This window comes from Dasypus novemcinctus, chromosome 3, assembly GCF_030445035.2.
Source record: "Dasypus novemcinctus isolate mDasNov1 chromosome 3, mDasNov1.1.hap2, whole genome shotgun sequence".
Classification (NCBI taxonomy): Eukaryota; Metazoa; Chordata; class Mammalia; order Cingulata; family Dasypodidae; genus Dasypus; species Dasypus novemcinctus.
The window spans coordinates 126,611,235-126,638,922 of record NC_080675.1 but is presented as its reverse complement, the minus strand read 5'-3'; the positions used below and the strand labels follow the sequence as shown (position 1 = coordinate 126,638,922).

Below are 27,688 nucleotides of genomic sequence, written 5' to 3'. Positions count from 1 at the left end.
TAGGCATTAGTAGGCATGATTCACCAATTTAGTGATATTTAGAACTACATGATTGTATTCATGGTATGCGGTAACTATTACAATGCTGAATATCTCATCACATGATACTCCTAAGTAAGCGTCATTTACCTGTTTTATGATAAGCAGTACATGTTAGTATATGTGATATGCTATAGTAAAATTGTATTATTCATTAGCCTGTTTTCAAAACCCAACCAAGCATTTGAGTGTCAACTGTATAAGGACAGAGGGCTAATCAGAGATCTGGAGGAGCTACGATACTCCTTAGAAGTTTCATATATTTGTAAGTCAGGAGACCAGGTCCTTCTACTCCAGTAGTTGACTGAACATCTGCCATCAGCATAAGCTTTTTGGATGTCCCTGGAGCCTAAATATCTCACATGCTCCCATGACCTTAAAGTGACTTAATAAATGTGTAGATCAAACATTGTTTTTTTGTCCACAGCAACTTGAGATCACAACTCTCAGCCAATGTCATCCCAAAGCTCTAGTTCTGGGCATCCTATGGGCAGACTAGAGATAATGAAGAGGGGACAGTAGCAATTGTGGAATGTGGGCCATTTTGACAGAGACAGGCTTCTGAGGGGAAAAGTAGCAGGCAGTGGAGTGTGGTGTTAGTTAGAAGGTATCCCTAGTTGGCCTAGATTAGTGGTGCCCTTCCTTTCCTCTGACTGATTCTGCTCATGGCTTCCTTGGACTCTACCTGATTCCTGTACCTTGCCTCACCCTCTTGCCAGGAAGAGGCCTGGGCAGATTGTGACTAGTTTGTACTAAGAGATGAGGGTACAGAATCTTGGGCAGATAAGTGTTCCAGAATTGGATCAGAAGTTCTGTCCACCAAGGCTGTGTGACTGTGGGTGTCATATTCCAAATTTTTCATTTTAATAATAAAGATACTGGACTTATAGTTACTCTGTGATAAGCACCTCCCTATTCTGCACCTGACCAAATGTCCTGGATGTGTATGTACAATCAGAAGGCATGCCTTGTAGGATGTTAGGCTAGTGAAACCACATATACATATATACAGTCTAGTGAAATTTGTTATTAAAGTCCTTTCCTCAACTCTTTATGTTAACTTAGTTTAAATCCAGTGTTTTCAGCTAAATAATACTTTAGTGTTACACGTAACTCAAGAGGTATAGGGAGCTAAGCTTACCTTTAAAATCTATAGGAAATACTCAGTGTTTTTAAAATCTTCCACTGAAAATGAAAATAGCTTTGTTAAGAGGAAAAATTGAGAACTTTTAACTCTCCTTTAAGAATCTCTTGTGTTTGCCAGAAAATCAAAATGTGATGGTTTGGGAGTCCCATTTCTCACTATCTGCATTTCAGTTGTTTTGGAGGCTATTTCTAGTGGAATGGGGCATTATAATTTATGTGAAACCTGTTTCAAAAAAAATTCTAGGCTTTGGATTTTGTGCCAGACCCCCAAGCATTTGTAATAGTACTAAAATAATTCATCTAAAAAAGCAAAACAATAAACACAGAACTTTGCAGGTAACTGAAGCAATACAAGCTGTCCTCTTGGCAGAAGTTCAACAGCACTTGAAGACCTTGAGAAAGATTCCAATCAACAGTCAACCAGTGTCCGCTGCAGAGAATGGTGACCATGAGATGATACAGATCCTGTCAAAGAAGGAATGGGCCGAGCAGCTGGAGTTACAGTGCATTACACAAGTGCCTCCACAAAGTAAGTGCAAAATTTATTGGCAGGCTCTTTCCTCAGAACTTTTTCACCTACTTAGAATGTGTTGAGAATATGAGTTCACAATATATCATTTCTCTAACAGTCAAGCCAAGTGCCCTGTTTCTGACCTATTCTGCTATCAATTTCCTTTTATAATTATCAAATGTATAAAGTACCTCCAGTTCTATTATAATCAATAAATGTTTTCTAGAAGAAAAATTTATATTATTTATAAATATGTTTTTAAGTTAAGTGATTAAAAATGAAAACAGGATTATCAGTAATAGGTTAATGGGATGTTCATTACAAGGATACTCTGCTAATAACAGGTCCTAAATTTGTTTTCATTTTGTACCTTGATAATAGCTATGTGTCAGTTTGTCTTTTTAAGAAATAATAAGAAATGTAGTACAGCAAATTAAGCTAATTTTATAGTTGGACCATTTGATTTTATAACAAATGCTATCACTGTAACTTCTTAATAATGTTCATGGTTGGTTTACGGATAGCAAATGAATTTTCTGGTATAAAATGGTGACTTGAAAAAATGAAATTAAAGATAGATTAAAAAATGATAATTTTCAACTCAATTAGTGAGATTTTGATGAATATATTATATATATTGAAAATATGAATGATTTTGCATGCAAAAGAAATTTATAAGTGAATGTATGTTTTTGTCTGAGAAATGTTTTACAAACTTTTATATACTAAGTGGCTAAAAATTGCCAGCTACTTTTTATAGATTTTCTTTTTATTTATTTGGAACTCAGGGAAATGTGACTGTATTTAAAATGTTAAATCTTACAACATGTGTCATTCTTGAAAATGTATTATAATTTTATATTCTCATTTTTATAACACAGCTGAGTCGGAGAGCATTACATAGTGAGAGATAATACATAGTAGGAAAAGAGAAATTATCATTTGGTATATTCAGTGAAGGCCAAAAACCAAAATTGGTAGGATTTTTTCTAATGCCTGGTCAGTCACTGATGTTGATAAAGGCAACAAATAATTTCATAAAGCTAAATGGCTCTTGAAGGCCATCTTGTTTGTTTTTCCAGAAGTTAGCTTTAATTATTGGAATAGTCACTAGTGTCAAAAGAGCTCCTTTTAATCATATCACATAATTGTAGTTGTATAATACTTTTCAAGCAAGAAGTAGAAGAATTCTCTTTTAAAATAATTTTCCATGATTATATTAAGGTTCATATGGTCAAAGGCCCTGCTCTCCTCTAGTATTATTATTGAGAGGTTTCTTCCAAATCACATAGTAGGGTGGGTGACCTCTTCCAACCCTGCAAAGTTAGCTAATGTCATTCATCATCATATATACATTCTCATTGTGTCATTTTCAAGGCTTATCCTTAATTTTGAATATCTACCTCTTTTATTGGCCAATAGCCCTCTAATAGCCCTCTTTTCAGGGTAAGAAATCTGAGCAGGCTAGCAAGGTGAAACTTTAGATGGGTTTTTCTATCACATGGCAGACCAGCATTGAAGTTTCACCAGGTTGGACTCAGTTCTGTCCCCACTTCATTTTTAAGTGTAAGAACTGTTGATACTATGAAATTTAATCTTACTATGACTAAAGACATAAAGATTTTAAGTTTGATACTAGCTGCCTTTTGATCAATTATTGAATGATTCTATGTCAACAATGATAGAAAATTGAGGGTTAATTTGTTATAAGAATCAGAACACCAAAATAGTAAATGTATTTTGTATGTTAGTGGGTGAAACTTAGAATATTTTGTTTTAAAGAATAATAGCATATTCACAAAATGCTGAAAATATATTTTCTTGGAAAACTATGCCTTCAGGAAAATATTATCTGCTATTTTAGTTAAATAGGAAACATGTAACAAACACTAAAGAAGAAAATAGCTAAACAGTATTAACATTTTTGGTGTAGTATTGCCCTTTTTTTCCTTTTGGGAGAAGACTTGTTTTAAACTATATAGAGGAACTTAGTAAAATTAGAAGAAAAGATTTTAGACCTCAATTACAGTGGTATATACTGCAAAAAAAGCAAAAGAAAAAGGTTGTTTTCCCTATTTCAAGTCCCGAGACAAAAGGTAAAGAGGACAGTGTAGGTGCTTTTCACTGGGTACGATTCTTCCTCAAATTTTATATGCAGATTTACTTAGCCTAAGGGTCATTGCAACATATATCATTTTGCCAAATACTCTCTTAATAAAAAATGACAAAATGTTTAATTTCCTGTCAAGTCCTTGCTCATTTGTCCTCTGTGAGCTGCCTTTTTTTCCCCTCCTAGTTTCATTTTCTTGTTTCCTTGATGATGCGTCTTATTTGTGAATCATTTGGAAAATAACAGAAGATAAACTTTTTTATGCCAGGGTAGAGTATATTTGGTTTATTAGCATTGTGATAATCTGGCAATAAGGAGTTGTAAGGAAATAAAAAAACAACAACAACAACACTAGCAACAATAATAATTATTGAGTTCTTAATACACTCTAGCACCATGCCAGGCACTCTATGCAAGCTATCTTGTGTTTTCCTTTATTTCACAGGAATCCTTAAATCACAGGAATCCTGTGGCTCTTTCTACAAAATTTGAATAATTTGTGTAAGCAGTCTCATGATTTTTTAAATGTCCATGTTCACTGGAAATGCAGTTTCAGCCTACAGCTGAAAAGTTTTCTGGTCTTGAGAAAGAGCTTAAGAAGGTTCTACCAGAATGTCCTAAGCAAATAAATCTAAATTTGATAGACTAATTATGTATTTTCTGATACACATTAAATGAAATACTGTTAAAATAAAAAGTTCATCACTATACTAGCTAAAATAGCTTGCCTTTGAGACATGCTTCCTACTTTTTGAATGAAGAAACTGCAACAAGATTGGTTACATGGCTTGCCTACAATCACAAAATTACTAAATTCAGGGAAGCAAACCCAAACCCAGTTATTCTTTCTAAAACCATGCTCTTATCTAGTAAGCTACATTCTCATCCATGTAGCATGAAGGAAATTTGCCCTAAATCAGTTTGATCTAAAAATTGAAAAATTTATTGAGCGGTTTTATGTAGATTTTTATTCCTCTCTCATAAATCATATTTTCTATTACCAAAGAAAATGCAGTATTCAATCATTGCCATCTCAGCCCTCATAATAAAGAAAATCACCAGATTTCTTGACCTGTTTGTACATGAGCTGAATTTGAAAGTAATTTGGAAATCAAGTGATGTTTGAAGTATAATGTGTGTTTCCACTCTACAATTTTATATCTTATTTATTTTTCAGTGTTTCACTTGATACACTTCACAGCTTGTACTTTAGTTAAGGTCTTAATATTTGTGTAGCAGTGTTTTATGGGAGAGTAGTAGATTTTACATGAGTTAATAGTTTTATAATGATTACACTGCTCTCCTTGAATCTTTTTAATAGGAAATTATGAAATTAACATTTACATTTGAGGCTAGAATTCTTTACTTTAAAAACAGCACTGATTTCTATTATTAAAATGCATTTGAAAATTATTTTCTTTTATTATAGATATACATTTTGCTTGCTGTTTGGATCAGTTTAAACAAGTGCTGTAAAATGTTCCATTAAATAAATTGACTGAAATAGGAATGGAGGCTTTGTAGATAAAACTGTCACCTTGAAATTATTGGCTGAATTTAAATTTCATGTTGAACTGTGTTGTGAAGGTGATGTATCAAATATGGGCATTGCAAATAATCTATCACATGTATTGTTTTAAAAGACTTATCTACAAAATTAAATAATGGAATTGTGCTTCTTGTTTAAATAAAACTGCATTTATAGTAAATCAGTGAAAGAATCATTTAGTGAGCAGAAATGTTTCCTGGTTTTGGTGGCCATGAGCAGGATGGGCTCAGGGCAGCCTTCATCTGTCTACTGAGTTTGTCAGAAGGAAGTCTGCTAGTTAAGGAAAGCCTTTGACATGTAGTTGACAACCTCAAGCCCCTCTGTGGCTGGATTTATAGTAAATGCATCTTCCCTCACCCTCTGTGAGGTCTTCTGGCTTGAGTGAAAAGGCCAGATAGTTCTTCTTTATGACTACAACAGTTATTTAGGAAAGGGTTGTGTGATGGCGGTGCGCGAGGAACAGAGAAATAGTGGGAGCACATCTCAGATCTGGGGTATCGCTGTGAAAGCTTTCTCTTTGTGTGAGATGGGGAACTATTTGAGCAAAGTGGCAAATGTTTTCATGAAATCATGCTAGCTGTTGTAAAGAGGGTAAGGACAGAAACAGGGACACCATTTGGGAACTAATGCAGATGGTGGATGATGGTAGCTTGGAACCAGTATGGTAGCCTGGATGGAGATGGTGAGAAGTGACCAGGTTCTGAATGTATTTTGAAGATATAGCCAACTATATTTGCTGATGGTTGGCTGTGGGGGAAATAAGAGAATGAGTATATATATATATGTTATATACATACTTTTCTTTGTTACAGCAGTTGTGCATTTACAAAACAATCATGCGTAAAATACAGGATTCCCATACACCACCCTACCACCAATGCCTTGCTTTGATGTGGAACATTTTTTATAATTGATGATAAAATGTTTTTATAACTGTACTCTAAAGTCCATGGTTTAACTTAGGGTCCATTGTTTGTGTAGTGTAGTTCCATGAATTCTTTTTTAAAAAAAATTGTATCCTGTTATTGTATAATTTAGTTTGCCAAAGTCTGCTAATGCAAAGTACCTGAAATGGGTTGACTTTTTAAACGGGATTTATTTGGGGTAAAAGCTTACAGTTCTGAGTCTGTGAAATGTCTAAATTGAGGGACCATCTCAGGTGTTTTCTCACCAAAGTCAGCTGCCATGTGGGGAAGCAAGGTGGCTGCCAATCTCTGTTGAGGTCTCTGCCTTCCCATCCAGAATCAGCCATCATCTCCCAGAGCCTAACTGGGGGCAACTAGGTATAGGGCTTGTTTCTTTCCCAGCCTCCTCTATCAATGTCACTGCTTTGCTTTCTTCCTGGGTTCAGCTACAAGCTATCAGGCATGTGACTCATCTCTTCCTGGGCCTCAGGTCTTTGTGCCTCTTGAGGGGCTTCTCTCCTTGCAGCTCTGCTGTGGGCAAAACTGGAGTCCTTTCTTTCACATGGCAGGATCATATATGGTGACTTCCTTTTCCTCTGTGTGTATGTCTCTCTCTGTGTCTCCATTTATGTCAGACCTAGCAAGGGGGTGGAGACCCAAGCTGAGTCACGCCTTACTGACATAGTCCAATTAAAAGGCTCTTATACCTGCAGAAATGAATTAGTTCAAAACATACTCTTTCTCTTTTTGGGATTCATAAAACAATTTAAAACTGCCACACCATTTATTCAATTTCCCTTTTTGTGTTATGTTCACAGTGTTGTGCTACCATCAACATCATCCATTACCAGAAATTTTCCATCATTCCAAATAAGAAACCTGTACCTTTAACTTCCCATTCCCTATCCCCATGCCATCCCCGGTAACCAAATTCTAGATGCAGATTGACTTTTCCAATATATATTCTGCACTTATATATTTTTAAACAAAAAATAGTTGACACCTGCTTTGACCCTCAATGTCACGTATGGTATTTCAGGTTTTCCTGAATGAAGACTGGGAGATCCACTCGACAGAGGGCTATATCCAATTTCAAGTATACCTGGTTTTAAGTGATTGAAAGATTTTATTTTCTCATGTTAAAAAACCAACCCTCAGAATATGGGCAAGTGGTTTAAAAGTTCCTTGCTAACAAAGCATCAGTTAAAGACAATAATAATAATGCAAACTTAAGGAAGTAAGATATAAATGACATTGCCAAACTTCTCCTAAGCTACGTCAGGAAGTCTATATGTATACATATATCTCTCTGTGTGTTTTTATGTCTTCCTTTTGTTATTTCTATTTTTGTATATATATATATTTTAAATGGACATAATGTTGCTACACCAGTAACAGGCATATCATTGATAAACGTACATATATATACACTCATAGCACGTGCTTCCAAGTTCCTTCTTCTTATTTTCTACAACAGAGTCCCAACCATAGCCTTTGAGTGGATTGAGCTAGCAAAGCAAATGTGATAGATAGTCTTCTGGGGAATCATCTGACAAATGAATGCATGAATTAGGAACCAGGAAAACTATGTGTTTAGTTTCTTCCCTGTAGCCCTACTCTTTCCTGTTTGAATCTCACTGTGCCAACCACTTTCCTTTCAGCCTTCCAGAACAACAACAATAATATTAGCTAACACCAGTAAGACTTAGTATATGCCTCCCATACCTTCGCTAATTTAATCTAGACAGCAGTTCTATGGGAGTGGGTAGAATGTCTTGTTCATTTTATCATTGAGAAAACAGACACAATGAAGTTAAATAACTTACCCAAGGTCATATAGCCAGTACATGAACGTGGATTCTTCATCTACCAATTACCTGCAATTCTGCGTCACTATTTCTTAATTTGGCAAATATTTACCAACTTCCTTCTATGTGGCAGTTACAAGATAGATATTCTCCAAGTTGGGAATTGGAAGGTAACAAAAACACAGATAATTGGCATAAGAACAGACGACATTTCCTAGAAGGAATCAGCAAACAAACATTGAATACCTAATCTCTAAAAAGTCCTGGGTGTGATCCTCTAAGCTATTCCATTAAAAGATTCAATACTAATGATTTTCATTTGGAACATAAATTTATATAAGTATAAATTTTAGTGATTAGTTCATAGAAATTTTCATGACAATCTCCCCCCCGCCCCTGCTGAGATGGCTCCCTCACCTGTCTGCTTATTGTTTCCATTTGCTATTTGCACTTGTTGTATGCTCACTTTGTCTCCTCACTGTGTTCCTGTTAGGTCTAATCATTGTGTCTGCTTGTCTTCCTTAGGAAGCACTGGGAACTTCCCATGTGGGAGGCAGGCACCCAACCACTTAATTCACATTTGTTCCTGGTTCATTGTGTCTGCTCATTTGCCTCCTTGTTGCATCTGCTTGTTTGTCTGCTCATTGTGCCAGCTTGTTGCATCTGCTTGTCTTCTTTAGGAGTCACTGGGAACTGGAACCTGGGACCTCCCATATGGGAGACAGGTACCCAATTGCTTAAGCCACATCTGCTCTAACAATCTTTTATTCGTGGGAACTGTATATGTCAATTGTTAAATGCTAAAAATGTAAAAGACTTGCCATATACATATTAGTTGGAAAGGAGTAAGGGTTGGGGTGTGGGAAGAAGGACAAATGAAAAACTTCATTTTTGAAAGTTAATTTGAAATATCTGATAGTCCTATTTAAACATCAAGTTACTCATATGTTAGATGAAGACAGATTTATAAATAATAAACAAATAAATTATTTAGCATCTAGAATACATTACATCCTTTCCAAAACACACTGTAGTCATTTGGGTTTAATATATGTCCTGTCTTGTTTTTAGCTTCTTTTAAAATTGATGGAGAAATTTCATTTCCCCTTTTCCCCCATAGAAATGCTTCTGAACTTCCCCACTGCTTCTGCCCTCTCTGTATCATCTTAAAGACTGCATCGCCTTAGAAAGATTGATAGAATTCACTGCTCTTTTTCCAAAAGTAGTTTCATCTTTCACAGGGATTGAGATTGATGATTTTCATCTTGGCATATGAAGAACAGAGTATTTCATCGTCTTTTTTCCTCATGAGCAGTCAGAATGCCAGCCTGGCCCGACTGCACAGGCGGGAGCATCAAGGAGCTGAGTTAAATATTTCCTTGGTAACAGTTGTGCAGGCACCACTTTATTGATTATTGTCTGCCTACCCATTTAAATTTGTTGGCAAAGAAAAAGTTATCTAGATTCTGTCACTGAAATCAGTGTTTTGTCCTATTCTCCCAAGTTGAGACTGGCCTCTGGACACTGACCCTTTAAGGACAGGGATCAGGTCTGTTCATTTTTTTCCTCCCACCTCTTAGTATAGGCCTTCACTTAGTTGCTGGTAATAAGCTTTTTTTTTTTGGTGCCAGGGGCCAGGGAATGAACCTGGGGCCTCATATGTGGGAAGCCAGTGCTCAACCACTGCGCCACATTGGCTTCCCTGGGTTGGTTTATTCGTTTATTTTGCTTGTTGTTTGTTTTGTTTTTGTTTTTCCAAGAGGCACCAGGAACCGAACCCAGGACCTCCCATGCGGGAGGCAGGAGCTCAACCTCTTGAGTCATCTGTTCCCATAAACGTTTTATTGAATGGATGGAGGGATGGCTAGACAGAGGAATAGTTTGTACTACAGATTTAGGCAAATCCTTGCGAGTAAGAAAAAGAGGAGACAGAAATGGTCAACTAGTTGGTTTTCCTTAGCAGCTAGGTATAATCTTGAACACATGCTTTGTAAGGCAGTCCCCATCCCAGGACCAGGTAGTGCACACATGGCAAGCTCACAATAAATTAAAAATGGGTGCATGAGTGAATTTAGTTTGAAAGCCTCTAGAAAGCTTTTTCTTTCCTGTACGGTTATTTGGCTCTTGGCTCCTCATTTTGTCATGATCTGCTTCCATCTGAGTCATAGAGAGCCCTGAGTCTTGCCTGAAACTTCACCTTCCAGCTCCTTGTTTAGCTGCAGCTTCTCCATGGTTCATCCCATCAACCCCAGGTCTTGCTTGCCAGAAATATTTAAGGAGCCGCTTCCTCCAACATGGTTCCTCAGTATTTGGATACTCACCCCTGTGCTCTATTCTGCCGTTGCCTGACTCCTGACACCTTTCCTATGCCTCGTAACCAGTGGCCCCTATTCTGTTACCGGGAGCCTTTCTCGAGAACCCGGCTCACCTGGGTCAGCCTCCTGCCTAGTGGCCTCATCCCTCCTGAGCCTGGGACTTTGCAGCACAGTAGTTCCTCCCACAAAATGCAATTCCCCTCGCCAATATGGTATGCTTTCCTAGTTCTGGAAACAGTTTTGGTTAAGACTAAGAGCTCTGTTCCTTGAGTGAGAAAAGCAGGTATTTAGCCAGTTTTGTATTCTCAAAATGTGGCACATCTCAGTTACTGGAGACATAATGGTTGAAGAAAAAAGCTAACCATTTATCTCTATACTGTTAGAATATCCCATTTTCATCAGAATGAAAATCATCTTGCTGGCAGGTGTTCTCTTTCTATTTTAACTTTTCAGTGGACTGCCCAATTTTCAGCCTTGGAACAATTTGAATGAATTCAAAACATTCCTTATTAAGCACTGACTGTTTCTGAGATTCAATGTTGGGCACTGAATTTTTTTTTTACACTTCTCCACTCCTTGAGTATCCTTTTAAAAGAATGTTTATCACTTTGCACTCTTAATTGCTTGTTTATTTGCCTTTCTTCCTCACCATTCTGGACTCCTTCAGGGCAAAAGTTGCAATGTATTAATCTTGTGCTCCTAGCAGCTAATGCACTGCCTGGCACCTATCAGGGTGCTCGTTAGATGTTTGTTGCCTGAGCGAGCAGACAAGTGATAAATGACAGTGACAGGCATGTATCAGAGAAGGCTGGTCTAAGGCAGAATGGAAGAAATGCTAAATTATATGTTAATAGTCTGCAGGTAGAAAGAGAATGGAAAGATCATTAGTGGCCAGTCATTTTCTTCTGAGGCTGTAATCCAGGGGCATTTCTTTAAATGTATCCACTTAGTTCAGGAGTAACTTAATCTGTCTAGAGAACCATCCGGAAAAATTAATGCTGACTAAAGCAAGGGAGAACGCTTCATTTTCAACCCTCCAGAATAAGCTACAAGAAATGAAGATAATTAGTTCAAAGAAAAGGCATGGTTTAGTTTGCTTTGGTTTGGTTTCTTTTACCTGCTTCAGATGAATGTGGGCCCTTTATTTATAAATCTTTGCAAGAAAAAAAAAAATCTTTGCAGGAACACTTTTTCTCCAACCAGGCAACACTGCCAGTCTGTGACAGTGTGATAGCACTAGTTAATAGCTGAATATACGTAAGGTCCTGGTACATGTGAGCATTCTTCTAGCTTTTTAGCAGAGTGAGTGCAGCCAGGGCAGTCAGTCCAAGAGTTTATAATGCCTACTTTGTAATCTTAAAATCAAATTCATAAGTAGTACAAGCCCTCTGCACCCAATTTCTATACAATTTTAAAGGAAAAAATAAATAGTAACTATTTTTTTATAAAATAATGGGTGTTTAACAGGTAAAAGCCTGAGCATGACTTCACTAAAAGGTACAATAAAATGCTGACATATACACATCCCATCACTGAGAAGACCTCAGCTCCAAATGCAGACCCCTGTAACATATGGTGGTACTGTTGGTAGCAGTGGTTTTCCAAAGTGTATTTTTGTGGTAAACTTCTGGACAACAATTACAAAATATGTCATTCCTTGGTATTCAGGGTACTGACAGTCTAAAAAATTTAGGGCATATTAAAGCCTTGAAAAATTCCTGTGTGTTTTATATGTAAGTTAGATTCTGGGCTCAGAAAATTATAAACATGGTTTTCATGTCTGTGACTATCCACTGAAATACTCAGATATGATGTGAAATAATAGGACATTTTTATATCGTGAATTCAGGACTGTCCTGGGCAATGCAAGATATCTGGCAACTCTGGCCCTTACCCACAAAATGCCAGTAAGTGCTTCTACCATCACTGGGAAAATCAAGCCTCCTTGGTGTCAATAGTTTCCCAAACCTTCCCCTTGGGGGCAGTACTAACCCCTCTGATAGCTTCTGCCTTAGGAACAGGGATTCTATTCATTTGGAGGTCTTTGTTTTTGTCCCTCTCTTCTTTTAAAAGTATATGGGTGGGGTTAGCGGATGTGGCTCAGTGGTTGAGCACTGGCATCCTATATACGAGGTCTCCCACATGGGAGGTCCTGGGTTTGGTTCCTGGTGCCTCCTGGAAAAAACACAAAAAAACAAACAACAAGACCAAGTCAGGGAAGCCAGTGTGGCTCACTAGTTGAGCACCAGCTTCCCACATATGAGGTCCTGGGTTAATCCCTGTCCCTGGTACCTCAAAAAAAAAAAAATGTGTATAGGGAGACAGAAACCAAAACAGTAACCTTCAAGTAACCCAAATAGTTTCTCCCTTAACGCCCCCATGGTTGCGCCTTCTTTTGTGCTCTGCTTGGTTCATAGTATTTCCCAGGCTGTGTAGCAAATCATCTGATTACATATCTGTCTCCTCCACTAGAAAAGGAGTTTCTTGTCCTTGTCCTACTCATTCACTTACATCTTTATGTCCTCAAAGTCTAGGTCAGAGCCTGGCATAAATAAATATTGTTGGCTGACTAAATGAAGAGTGGATTTTACTCACCACTAAGTCTTGTCCAAGGAAACCACTAAAGAAAATGCTAAAATGTACAACTGAAATTAAATTATTTTACAATACAAAGTAAACATAGCACAACATAATTTTGAAAGTAGATGTGCTATTTTCCAATCTGTAAATTGAGAAAACTGGGATACAGTATAATGGGTGAAAAGAGATACACAGGTACATTCATTTAAATGATTGGGAACATAGTTCCAAACTTGGATTTAGAACATCCTAAATTTTGATGCCTCCTATCCTTAAAGTCCAATGGGCCATTAGTTCCATCGGTATATAGAAATTGTCTTTTGAGAAGTTCATAATACCCCTTGAAGTGTATGAGGTATATTCTTTGATATCTCTGTTCCAGAGTAGGGAATAACCATTCTGATCAGTTGGTAAGTCTATCCATCCATGCATGGATTCACTCTCCCTCTTTTGAATATACTACATATCAGGTGCTCTGTTTCCCAAGCTATGTTACTAAGAACCTGAGTATATAATGTGGTTTCTACTTTCCAAAATCCCAGCTCACAAGGCAGCGAGTTCTGTTAACATAATGAGAACACAGTGAGGTAAGAGATGTTTAAGTGCACAGTGCTGTGGCAGGATAAAAGTAGACCAGTTGCTTGGGGGTGGTATTTGGGGCATCACACAGGAGTAGACATTCACATGTGCTCTGGAGAGCATGCCCAACATGGAGAGATCCCTGACCGCATACATTCTGCTTTAGGAAAGCACTCCTTGCCCAGCTGTGAGCAATATGGCTAGCTTCCAGATGTTAGTGCCTTCAGGCTCTGTCCAACAATGGAGCAGAGGTCCTGCTCTTGGTTGGATCAATGACTGAGCATGGTGGTGGTGGTGGCTGAGGTCATGCTTTTCTAAGAGCAGCCCCAGCAATAACTGAGCAAGATGATAGTATTTCCGCCCAACATTGACCTCCTCTAATGGGCCAACTATGCTCTGAAGTTTCCAGTTGGGATGGTAGAGACTTTGTCAGATCTGTATAGTGGTCAGAGGAAGTCTCTTGCCCAACCCTTTTTTTCTTTCTTATGTATTACTCCCCAATAAACCTTTGCATTTCTAATTTCATTTCATCATCTACTTTTGTGGTACCCAACTGACACCGATGGGAAGGAATAAGTATCGGAAAGTATTTTAGGCAAAGGGAGCAACAAAAGAATAAACGCAGAGACATGCAGGAAATGGGGCATGGTCAGGAAATGGGGATGAGTGTGGTGAATAGGAAATGAGGGAGCTCCAGCTGGATCCAGAGAGAGACACATGGAGTGGAAAAGTTTTGTTTGGTAGCTTTTTCCTGGAAGTTATAGGGAGCCATTAAAATTATTTTAAGTGGAGGAGCGAGACCTTTCCAGTGCAAAGCAGAAAGAGATCAGAGGAGAAGATACAAAAGAACCTTCCACATTTTGCCAGAGTAAATAATTTTTAGTATTTTATTTGTAAAGCAGTACTTATTTTTCTGATTTTTTAAAAAAGTTTTTATTGCTTTATGATTTGCCTGTCTATCTTCATGAAATTTTACCTCCCTGCTATTAGACCAAGCATCTCAAATGTCTTTCCGGATTATCAAAGTCCACAGGATGTTGTAAAACCACCTAGGTTGCTGTGGTTCTTGGTGCCAATTTCAGGTTATTTCTTTATGTTTGGTCATTATCTCAGTCTCCCACCCTCTTTGAATCAGTTCTTAAATATTTCCCAACTTGTATACACTAATATTAGGTGTGGTTTCTCATCCCCTTTGGATGCACATGTATCATTTACCACTTACTGATAAATTTGGGTCTCACTATCCAGTTCCATTCCCCACCCCCCCTCTCTCTTCTTTTTCTTTTTTAGATTTATGCATATATTATTCACCTCCCTTTCTGCAAATATCCTTAACTGAAACACTAAGTAAGAAAGACCAGGCTCTTACCTGTTTACTATTAGAGCCTTTCCAACAATAGAATATATTAATTCTCTTTACCACTTTAAAAAATACTTCATTTAATAGAATTTTACCAGTAAAAGGTAACTTTAAAATGTGCTTTTCCATGTATTTATATTCAGTGAATAATTTCAAGGGTTAAACTTCGTGATCCATTTCTTCCAGCCATCTACTTAAATATAGTCATTACATCACCTGCTTCCCTTATGCCATTGATTTATATTTCCTTCAAACTGCTGAGATTGGACAGTGTAATTTATTTTTTATATGACATGCAGTGCTTCACAAGGTAATGGCAAAAATAACTGTGATGTAGTACAGAACTGCATACCCACCTGGTGGATCAGTAACATACCTGTTACCATATGCTTTGAGTTCTTAGAATATTTGGAGAAAATGAAAGGTTTTAAGTGGTCTCTTTTTGCAGAGAAAATGTAGGGGAAATCTCTAGGTAACATAGATAAAGTGGTTGTGTTTAATGTTGAGGGATGTAAAAGAAGCTTTTAGAATTTTTTTAGGAATCTCATACTTTGAGCTCCCCAGATTAGTTGATGTTGATTCAAACTATACTGTAGGGAAATATCAGTCTCTGGACCAAAATATATCTAATTTAACATTTCTGGTATTAAGAAATTACTAGTTCAGTGACTTTTCAAATGATTAGCATGGTTTTTTTAGTACTTACGTAACACTTTACTTTTGAAAGAGTTTTAGCCTATCTTTTTAATTTCTCTTTATAGATATCCTATGATGTGAACCTATTTCATTGAGAGGAAAATGATGCCTCCAATAGACTTACATAGCTTTGCTCTGGTGATATGCTGAGCTGGAAAATAGCAGTAGACTGGATTGCATGCTCCTGTTTGCTAACCCCAGTTTCTTTACTGTAAGTCACATTATTTCATAGAGTATCATGTGAAGGACGGGATTTACAAGAGAACAAGCTCATTTACTTATGAAAAATGATGTATTTCTCTCTAGCTAGATTTGGGCCTTTCCCTAGAAGAATATTACCATTTTTATATTTCCAGTGGCTCATTTTAACGGAAAATATATTACACATTAAAAAATGAGTTGAAAGATTTCTGCTGTTAATGGCCATCCAATGTTACGATATTCATATTAAAAAGCCAACTATTAGTCAAAAATATAGTTTGATGAATGCCATATTTTTATAAATTGAAGATAGTCATTTCATTTCTTCCATAGTAAATTTGCTTTAAATATTAGTTTATTATATATGTTGGCTTGTATTACAAATATTTCCAGTAAGTAAACACAAATCACTTTTATATTTAGCATTTAAAATGTATCTTAACATGACCATTAAATCATCTGTTAAATATTCCATTAAAGTGGGTTTTGATCCATTTTTTTAAATTAGTGGCCAGGTATTCGGGGAAACAAGCTTGCAATGTATTTCTAAAGCACAATTCACTTCATTTCTTGTTCTGTATATTTTGTCAGAGAACTCCTTAATGTAACAGAAATCAAATTTGGTGTGTATTTTTACACCAAATCAAATTGTGCAGGCGCCACCCTCAGCTTTCTTCAAAACATTATAAGGGATAAGATTCCACCACTATATGACTTAAGAAAGTAGTGCAGCCCGGTAAGAAGTCCACACATGCAAAGCATAGCCACGGGGGTAGCTTTTACTGGAAAACTACGTGTTCTATAACACCATTACAGAACTGGATTTTAAAAATAAGTTTAATTAGCTGAGTTCTGTCTCCTTCTGGAGTTTGTATGTAAGGCATATATGGTTTTCTAGTTATTCTGTAGGCATAAATCTCAAGTATGCAAGATACTGGAAGAAATGTAAGGATGAAGCTGCAGTGTAGTAGTGAGTAGTGGTATAAAGCACTTAGATTCTCAAGTTCTAAAAACTATATGAAGAGGATGAAGGCATCATAAGTCATTTTATTTATTACAATTGGCAGGTTTTCCTTTCTAGTATTGTTGAATAGAGTCTTGCTTTCCCTGTCCTCCCCTCACCCAAGCCTCATTTCCCCAAACTCAAACCCACATTTATAAATTTCAATATTTTATTTTTATTTTTTAAAGATTTATTTATTTATTTCTCTCCCCTTCCCCCCTCCCACCCCAGTTGTCAGTTCTCTGTGTCTATTTGCTGTGTGTTCTTTGTCCGCTTCTGTTATTGTAAGCGGCACGGGAATCTGTGTTTCTTTTTGTTACGTCGTCTTGCTGTCAGCTCTCCATGTGTGCAGCACCATTCCTGGGCAGGCTGCACTTTCTTTCACGCTGGGCGGCTCTCCTTATGGGGCGCACTCCTTGCACGTGAGGCTCCCCTACGCAGGGGACACCCCTGCATGGCAGGGCACTCCTTGGCACATCAGCACTGCGCATGGGCCAGCTCCACATGGGTCAAGGAGGCCCAGGGTTTGAACCGTGGACCTCCCATGTGGTAGACGGGTGCCCTAACCACTGGGCCAAGTCCACTTCCCAGATTTCAATATTTTAAAATCTGTTCTTTCAATGTATAGCAGTATTCCAACATTATTAATTCCTTTTTAAAAATCCAGAAGCCATCTGGATTAAAAATCCTGTTAAGCCTTCATAGGCTTTTTCTAGTATAAAGCATTACTGTATATCACAATTTGTAAATTTTCTATTTCTGATTCCTAGAAGTAAAAGCTGTATGCTAATACTTATAGTCTTATACACAGTTGCTTAAATATCAGAAAGTTACCAGAAAAATAATTTCTACGCTATAAAAGTGAGTTAGGTTGTTTTCAGTTTCATAGGGGCTTTTTGGAACAGTTATAGTACTATTTGAAACTTCCCAGAATATGAGAAAAGCTAAGCAAGGTTCATCAGTAACTTCCATCTCATATGTAAAGCATAGAAATGTCTAAAGATTTAGCAGTGTTCCTTTGGTTATTTTAGAAATGATCTAAATGGATAGTTTTAAAGTTTGGTAATTATTCAAACTGTAAAAATGACATCAATGAAATTGACAATATATTTTATTACCTTAAATTTATATCATAATCATATATTTATCATTTACATTTTACAAAGTTAAATACTGAGGACAAGAATATTTTAATAAATTATGAAATGTGAAATTAAGAGGGATAGACGTTAGTCATAAACTTTTGGTCTCAGCATCTAATTCGTTTTGGTATATGACATTGGGTACATGGTAGTGAGGTTTGGTATATGACCTTGGATACATGGTGGATACCTGATTCATCCTGGTAAGCAGAGTAGAATGTCAGTAGCCTTTGCTATTATAATTTTACCTGAATGAAACTGCCTGGACCTAATATTAAGAAACAACACCACTCTTATAATCAATGATATATTTATTAATTTAAATATAAGCACTGAGGTTAATCTTGGATCTACATAAAAACAAATTTATTTCATAGCACAAATCAGTATGTTCATGATTTCCACATTTATTAAAAATTAGTATAAAATAAAAGATTTTTGAAAACATCATAGTTCTTTAAAAATAGCTAGCCTATATAAATATATGTATTTAAAGAATATTTGAATCAAACAAATATGTAATTTCCTCTGAGAAAGGCTGAGATTTCAAGAATACAGTTTGGAAACTGCTGGTAATGTCATGAAGGCAGAGAATATATAATTTCTTCTTGTACACCCCTAAGCACCTAGAATAATATAATGGTAGTAAAACGTATACTTGACTATTTCCTAAATTTAATTTTTTCAAGGGCCCACTTAAAATTGTACATAAAAATAAAATAAAATAACCAAATCGGCTTATCTTGTAATTTGAATAATGTAGACTGTTTGCTGCCTTGTTTCAATGCCCAAATCATAAATCTCAGACTGTTTCACCCTGGAATAGCCCTTACATTTCCCTTCTACTCCCATAACAAACAGCACCTCAGTCTAGTGCCTAGTTCCTGTGCCAAGCAAGCTGCTGACTTGCACAGAGAGGAATTCCAGGAAATTGTTGGAGTGGGCCATTTTCCAATAATGCTCCCTGGCATGGGCTCAGTTCAGGGCTCTCTTGCAAATGGATATTATGCTGAGATCATGATGAGATTTCCTAGAAGTACACGCAATTCTTTTCTGAAATTTCCTAATCCAAAAGTTTTTTGTAAAAACAGGTTTTGCCCTGTGTTCCTAATGTCATACAATCCTATGTCACTACATGTTAGTGTCCCTATAAGGTTTGAAATGCTGAGATCCATTGAAACCATGCTTTTTAAAATTAAATTGTTATTATGTTTGTTACTTAGCATCATTTTGCTTTAAATGCTGAGCTTATACTATAGTGGATTTTTATGTCTTCAAGATGGCTGAAGAGTTCAGGAGTACTAAATTATTGTCTCTATTAATTCTGTCAATCAGCAGCAGTCACTGAGAGTTTATGGTGGGGCCAGTGTTGCAGTAAGTATTGTAGACATCTGGGCAGGCATCTTGGGTGATTTCAGATCAGATTGACCTGTCAGAGCCTACCATAGAGTCACTTGAGGAATCTAAAGCACATTATAAATTCTGACAGTGGTAGATGAGATCATCATGTAATATTCGGTGAAGTTGGAGTGTGAAGCAATAACAGAGTCCTCTCTTCTACCTGAAACTGAGAATTGACCACAGCTCTTGGTCCATACCCCTTGGTCTTTTTGTTATAGTCATTTGACTTGGAACATCTTTTTAGAGGGGTGGGTGATGGTGGTAAAGATTGGTGTAGGACTTGGCATCTGAGTGGTACTCAGACAACAAGACTCATAGGACCTTTGAATCAGGGTCGTTTAGGGGCCATTGAGACTAAGCCCTTGTTTTTCTGTCCAGAGGTTACTCAGCTGGTTAAGATGTGAGGCAGTATTCATACCTGACTCTTTCCAATATTTGCTAATTAAGATAATATAGCCTATCTAATTATTACTTGATATAGGAACTGTATAGCAGTGATTTTGTTGGTAGATGAAGTTTATTGTTAATAGTATTAGAATGTTCTTCTTCTACAAAGTGCTAAGAATGTGGTGATACACATGAAAACTACAACTAATGTAATTTATGAACAAGCGTTAACAGCAATATTGTGATATTTTTGCATCAATGACAAGAAGGTATTTCATTAGTTCTAAGGGAAACCAGAGAGGGATATAAGAGCATATGGGGTTTTTCCTTTTGAAATAATGGAAATGTTCTGAAATGGACTGAGGTGATGGCAGAACAATTCTGTGATGAAAATGAGAGCCACTGGGTATATACTTCATATAGATTGTGCAAAGCTTGGGACTATATAACACAGTGAATCCTGTAGTAGAAGATGGACTGTGGTTAAGAGAACAAATATGAGAATGTTCTCCCATGAACTATAACAAATATATAACATTAATACAGGGTGTCAATAATTGGGTAGGTTGGGGGAGAAATACACCAAATGTAAGATATTATAGTTAGTGGTAATATTTTGATGATGCTCTTTCACAGTTTGTAACAAATGTTTCACAACAATGCAAGGTGTTGGTGTTAGGTGATGTATGGGAATCCCATTTGATGATATGTGTGTTTGTTTTATAAATTCACAACTTTTACTATACACCTGTTGTTCACATCTGTTTGTATATGAATGATAAAATTATTAAATGAAATATATACACACACACACACATATTCGTATATATCCTGGTGTTCCCCATTTAGTATTTCACCCATTCCCTCTGGTTGTCCTTACTTGTCAGTCCAGCTTTATGTTTTCTCATTAACGGGCAGATAAACTGCATACAAAAAAAAAGATATAGAAATTCAGTTACATTCAGTCATTCCAATGGGTCCCTCTTGATGAGCTCAGATCCTCTAGGTTTAGATAAAACTTAAAAGAAGGGTGTTTTTCTCTCTCTTCCCGTCTTTAAAAGTTCCATCTTATTTATTTATAATACTTTTGTTTGTTTTACTCATTTTTCAATACATTTTCTAGTTGGCTATTGCCGTTATATGAGAAGGTTAGTGACTCTGGACTCTGGAATATCTATCTTGTACCTACATATTTTACCCCACTCCTCTTTTTTTAAACCTTAATTTTTAAAAATGATTCCAGAAATAAATAGAAATAATATCATACCTTAAACAAATAGAAATTGACCTAGAATGCAGATTATTTAGTTTAAATGTGATTCAGCACATTTCCAAAGTAATCCATGGCACTACACACAAAAAAATAATATACTAGTAAATGAAAAACAGTATCAGCTCAATAAACTCAGTATTCATTCCTAATAAAAACATCTTAAAAAATTAGGAATGTAAGTTAACATCAGGGGAAAATAATGGGGGAGGTCATAATGGGTTCAAAAATTCAGAAACAAAAGTGGGATTCTTATTCTCAGTTTTTGAAGTTTGGCCTGGCAACTAAGGAAAGGAAAAGAATATGTTGGATAGCACGTCTTTTGTTTCCCATTGATATATAGATGAATCTACGAGGACAACCATCCTTTGCTGGAGCTATTTTTCCTGGAATTTATCACATGAGTTCCAATATAAAGCAGCATTAAGTCACGCAGTAGAATATACCTCTAACCAGTTTCCCAAAAGGTACAAAAATGCTCTTAAAATATGACACTCTTCATATCAGCATTCTGTAAAGTCAAAGGACATGATATTGAGTCATAACTCAGGGAAGCCGTGTCTTTGATTGACTGAGATAATGTGGTTCAGGACATTATTTTCTGATGGTCTCAGAGTACAGGGATAGAATTTGGAATAGTGTCGGTAAATGGATAGTTAACATGCCCATTTAGGCTTTTTCTCTCAAATATCAAATATCTTAAATGAGTTTTGGAGAGGTGCTGGATTGCATTCAATTTGCAATCAAATTCCCTTAATAAGATCCTGCAGTACAGAAATTCTTCCTTGCTGATTAAAATGAAAGCCATAATTTTATGAACCAGGTACTGACCAAACTTATATTCTTGCACATTGAACCCACCATGAACAGCCAGAGTGATTACAAGGAGCATCCTCTCTTTTGGAAAGAACAATGACTCTTGTCAAGCTCAGTAGTTTAGCAGTAATTTCTAGACTGCCAAGTTTTGAGTTCTGTAGTAAAGAATCAGACTGGTCCCCTGTAGATGTATTATTTGATGTCCATAGTACTTTACAGAAAAAGACAACAACACAAAAAACAGTGCCATGGCTGTGTCAACATTTAAAAATCAGGAGATTTCACAAAATATTCTGGCTTTCCGGCCTCTTGAAAGACTGAAAGATCTGGCCATCCTGAACCACCATTTTAGTATGACAGCAGAAGGCTGGAGCTGAGTAGAAGTTAGTTATGACATAGACATTTTCCAACTATGCCTACATTCTCAAGGTCACTTCAGTATCCACCAAGCCTGCTTTGTTCCATTTTCACTAGGCTCCTATGAGAACTGGAGATTCTTTACTTGCTCAATACCATGTACCATATGCTAGATAACTTCAGCTTGGAAAAAAAGTAGGTTTATGGGGTGGAAGAAGAAGGGGGGTGGGAAGAAAATTATTAGACACTGTCCTCTTCCATAAAAAGCATTTAACAGTCCATCTAAATTTCACTTAATAAGAATGGGTACTGCACAAATTACCATGTGTTCAAAAAGGAATAAGACATAGGGGTATGTGAAGGTGTGTCCTCCATAGGGCAATGGGACTGGCTTCCCTGAACTCACCTGCTTATAAGGTTTCAGAGGATCTGGAGGCACTGTACCTTACTTCTCCTTTCTGAGCGTCCTTAAATTTAATTTCAAAATCTTCATTTTACTGATATACTCAGTGGTCTATGAAAGATGCTAACAAAAGGTTCTTCTTTCAGTGTGATTATCTTGGGAAGTGTGAAGAGGTTTACAGCCCTTGGCACTCAGTCTAGAGGGGGTTAGACACTTGGTGAACTAACTATATCATATGCGTAAGGACTATTTTAGAGGTGTAATTAGAAAAGCTCTCATAGGTGAGGGTGTGGAGCAGGCTTAAAGTAGAGATGGTACTGTTTATGAATTTTTTTTGCCTTGCCATGCTATAGTGCAGGTAGTAAGAAGTCTTCAGGCTTATAATTTAGGTATTTATTAGTGTTATAGACGGATCAACAATAAAAGGGGCTAATGCAGGGAGACCAAGTGTCTCGGTGGGTTCCAGGAATGTTTTCTTCCAGTCCTATAGAAATTGTTAACTGTCACTTCTACTCTCTGAGATAGCCGAATGTACAAAATGGTTGCATACAGTTAAAGTTAGCAATTAAATATACCTGTGTGTGGTGGTCATTGGCAGCAGATCTTGAAACGCACAGGTTAACTCTAATCCAGTTATGGGCATTGTTATTTAAGTTTAAATTTTTTTACCATTCCCCAACTTTAATAGTAACCTGGGAATTCTGTGTACTTTGTATACAGTATCTAATTTAATTTTGGTAACAATTTTGTGACCTAGGATCTATTATCCCCATGTTAAAGATGAAGAAAATGAGTTCAATTTCCTTCCTAATATCTATGAGCTGTTTCTATTTAAAAAAAATAAAAAATAATACACATGCTCAGGCTGTACCTTTTAAATACCAACACTTTAAGGCTTTTAAACCCTAGGTTGATTTTGTATTTGGTAATAAAGTTGTGTTAGGGTATATACAGGTTTACCTCATTTCAAAACAAGGTTGTTTGTGTTAATAATTAAAACTTTATTTGCAGAACAGTCCCTGGTTTTACTTTTTATTATTTCAGTCTGCAGAGCATGTAGCAAATAATATTGATTAAGGCTTAATTCATAAAGTGTCAGCACCCAGATATAAAGCATCTCCCTGGCATATTGTACAAACTGGCCATGAATCACTTCCCATGAACACCAAAGATTAAGTACACATTTACACATGAAGGTACATGCTCACTTGGCAGTTCTCAAACACAATTAGTAGTGATTCTTCTGTTAAGTTTGGAACATATGATATGTTAGTACTCTCATGAAAAAAAAAATTACTAATTTCTTTGCATTACTTTTTGAAATACATGCATTATCAAACCATATGTAAATTATATATACACATATATGTGCGTATAAATTATATTGCATATATTCTGTTTCATTTTAAGCAGCCTGTTTATATTCATTCTATTATAGGAGTATATCTCTTGGAAGATTTCCTTGCTTTGAACTGAGGGCTTAGGATGTGAATCGCTTCATGAACACCTATGTATTCCTTCCCTCTCCCTCAACCACATTAAATCTGGGTATGCAGAAAATAGAGGAAATAAATGTACTCTAGTCTATGGAAATTCTTTGTTAATTTGCTTCATAAAATAAGAAAAAGAAGAAAGAGGACAAGAACTAAGGATGTCTGGTTTTTATATCATTTGTTATATATAATTGCAGTATTTCTTTGCACTGGAAATTACATAATGAAAGAAACACCATTTCAAGAAAAGTATTGGAATATTAAAGTAGTCTCTTGGAGGAGTTTTAATAAAGTTAAATTTAAATGCATTAGAAATAGTTAAATTGGAAAATCTGAACGGACTCTAAAGCTACATCACTTTTTTTTCCCCTACTCTGAGATACAATTTTTATGTATTTCTCCACACTTAATCATTTCTGAAATCCGCATGCCTATTATAATGAAGAATATGAGCTCTCTGAGAGCAAATGTATTAGCTATTTTATTCACCTTATGTTCTCAGTACTTAGATCAATGCCTGGCATGTATTAGCCTCTAAATACAGATTTGTGGAATGAATGCGTGAAACAAAGTTAAAAGAAAGTTTCCAGTCCCCTAAAGAATGAGAGTCATTGCTTGTGCATGGACTTAGCTATGTATAGAAGGCATCTCTTCATTTTTCATCTCACCTGAATGATTTGCATTGGTGTTACCATTGCGGCTAAAAATTAACTCTGGATTTTTAATTGCGACTTGTCTTAAGAAGGATTACGTTGTGATACAGAACTGAAACAATACTGCTCTGTATACCGAAGATTGCCTATCACATCTAAAGATATGATTAAAGACAATCAAAATAACCAAATCTATTATAAAATGTCATCAAAATTTCAAACTGGGAATGTCTCTGTAACTGATTAATGCATTATAAAGGAGTTAGAGGTTTCCAGCTGAATTTCAAGAGGATCTATTACATATCCTGGGTTATGTTATTTGAATAAAAGAAGCAAAACTCATACAAAACTAGGACATTAACCAAATAGGAAATACAGATGGAACAGTTGATGTTAAAACTGCTAAAGGAATAAAATCACAAAAATCATGAAAGTAATTCAAGTCTCATTGTATAGAAAGTCAGCAACCAAAAGTGAATCAGAAAAACCATAGCCTTTGAACACATATGGGGTTATACTCAAACAAGGATTTTTGAAAAGATAGAGGCACAGAGTTGTCAATAAATGTATTCCATTGTAAATTGATACAAAAATATGGACAATTAATGTTGGATTTCCTTCTGTCTCAAAATTGATAACATATCTTACAATTGATGGTGTTTTAGAATGAAGGAAATGCAGACACACATTTGTATCCTTGGAGGTATCCTTTGAAGAAAATGGGGTACTTAGTTAAAGAGGAGCAAAGTTAACTCAGTTGATGTTTGAATGGCACAGAGATCTGATGAAATACCTTTTGACAAACATTAATTATTAGAGTTAGTTGGTCCTATTTAGAATCTATGGCCGTGGCATGGAGTCTCTTAATTGACACTCTACCACCTCTCCCTCTGGAAGGGCTCTGGTATTCAATATAGCAACACAATAGTGGTTTCCTTTGGTTTGATTTCCAATTAATATAAAAGAGCCACTGTGAAAAATTCCATTTCTGGCAAAATGATAGAAAATGTGGTATTCTGGAGAGTTCTACCTGCTGCTGCATGCCAACTCTCTCTAAGGATTAGAAACATTCCCAGAAGAGTAGTGACTGCAGCTTTACTCCCAGAAGGGAGTCTATCCTCACATTCATACTTGGATTAGAAGTTCAGTACCAGCTGCAATATTTATTGTCCCCTAGTATGGTGATGAGAGTCTAAATTAAACAGTTTTCCTGTTTAGCAGACAATACAGTTCTTTCCTGTGCCTATGTTTTGGAAACCTGGTTATTACAGGAGAACCCTATTTAGGTACAGCCAAAAAATTAAGTCCTCACTCAATTTATATTACTCAGGTATGAAAGACACTAAAAGAACATTTTTTCCTCCCTGCTCATTTTTTTAAATTTCTGTTTTTAAATTAAAATATAATTTATATACAGTACAATTAACTTTTTAGTGCTTTTTAAGAAACTGCCAAGCCATTTTCCAAAATGATTGTACCTTTTTGCTTTCCCACCAGCAATGTATGAGAAATTTAGCCCTTTGCGTCCTTTTCAGCATATGGTATTTTCAGGTTTTTAAATTTAAATTTTAGCCATTATAATAGGTATAATCTTAATATTGGGACTGTTATGAATAGCATAACTGCTATTAACATCTGCACTTAGGCCTTTGTGTGGACAGAAGTATTCATTTCTCTTGAGTAAAGACCCAGGAGTAGAATTGCTGGGTCATGTGGAAAGGGTATATTGAACTTTTTTCCAAGGTAGTTGTACCGTTTTGCATTCCCTCCAGTAATGTATGAGAGATGCAATTGGTCACATCTTACCAAACACTGGGTATTAACATCTTTTAATTTCAGTCATTCCAGAGGATATGCCATTGCATCTCATTGTGGTTCTTTCACTATTTTTTATTAAATGAGAGATATTGTAGATTTACAGAAAAATCATGTAGAAAGTACAGAGTTCCCATAAATTCCACATACACATGCAGTTTTCCCTGTTTTAACATTTTAAATTAGTGTAGTGTCGTTATTACAGTTGCTAAAACAATATTATTATAATTATACTATTAACTATAGTCCATAGTTTACATTAGGGTTCACTGTTTGATAATGTACTGTTTTATGGTTTCTTAAAATTCTTATTCTATTAACTTCTATACCACCTAAAATTTACCCTTTTAACCACATCCAGAGTTTATAATTCAGTGATATTAAGTACTTTCACAATATTATGCTACCATCACCACCATCCATTACTAAAACTTTTCCATCAACTCAAATAATCTCTGTACCAATTAAACATTAAGTACCCAGTCCTGACCTCTACCACAGTGCCTGGTAACCTGTATTCTAAATTCTGACTCTAGGAAATGGCATATTCTAGTAATTTCATATAAGTGGGGTCATATAATATTTGTCCTTTTGTGTTTTGCTTATTTCACTCAATGTCATGTCTTCAAGGTTCATCCTTGTTGCATGTATCAGAACTTCATTCCTTTTTACAGCTGAATATTATTCCATTGTATATACATACTACATTTTATTTATACATTCACCAGTTAATGGACATGGGTTGCTTCCATCTTTCAGCAGTTGTGAATAAGGCCTCTGAACATTGGTGTTTAAATATCTGTTTGAGTCCCTGTTCCCAATTCTTCTGGATATATACCTAGAAGTGGAATTGCTTGGTATTATAGCAATTCTATACTTAACTTTCTGAGGAACTGCCAAACTGCCTTCCACATTGGCTGCAGCATTTTTCATTTTCACCAACAAAAATTTAGTCTTTCTACTTCTCTCTATTCTCTCCAATACTTACTGTTTTCCCTTTTTTTTCTTAAACAATAGCCATTCTAGGGATGAAATGATATTTCATTGTTGTTTTAACTTGCATTTCTCTAATGGCTAATGATGTTGAGAATCTTTTCTTGTGCTTTTTGGCCATTTCTATATCCTCTTTGGTGAAATCTCTATTCAAAT

The 27,688-nt window shown here is 36.1% G+C and overlaps 1 protein-coding gene across 1 annotated transcript in view; it reads left to right on the top strand.

Moving 5' to 3' along the window:
* Positions 1-27,688, top strand: part of WDR72 (WD repeat domain 72) — a 248,867-nt gene that overhangs the window by 150,625 nt on the left and 70,554 nt on the right. The window contains exon 20 of the mRNA XM_058294228.2: positions 1,522-1,714. Coding sequence (XP_058150211.1) covers positions 1,522-1,714 — 193 coding nt within the window. The remainder of the gene's footprint in view (positions 1-1,521; positions 1,715-27,688) is intronic.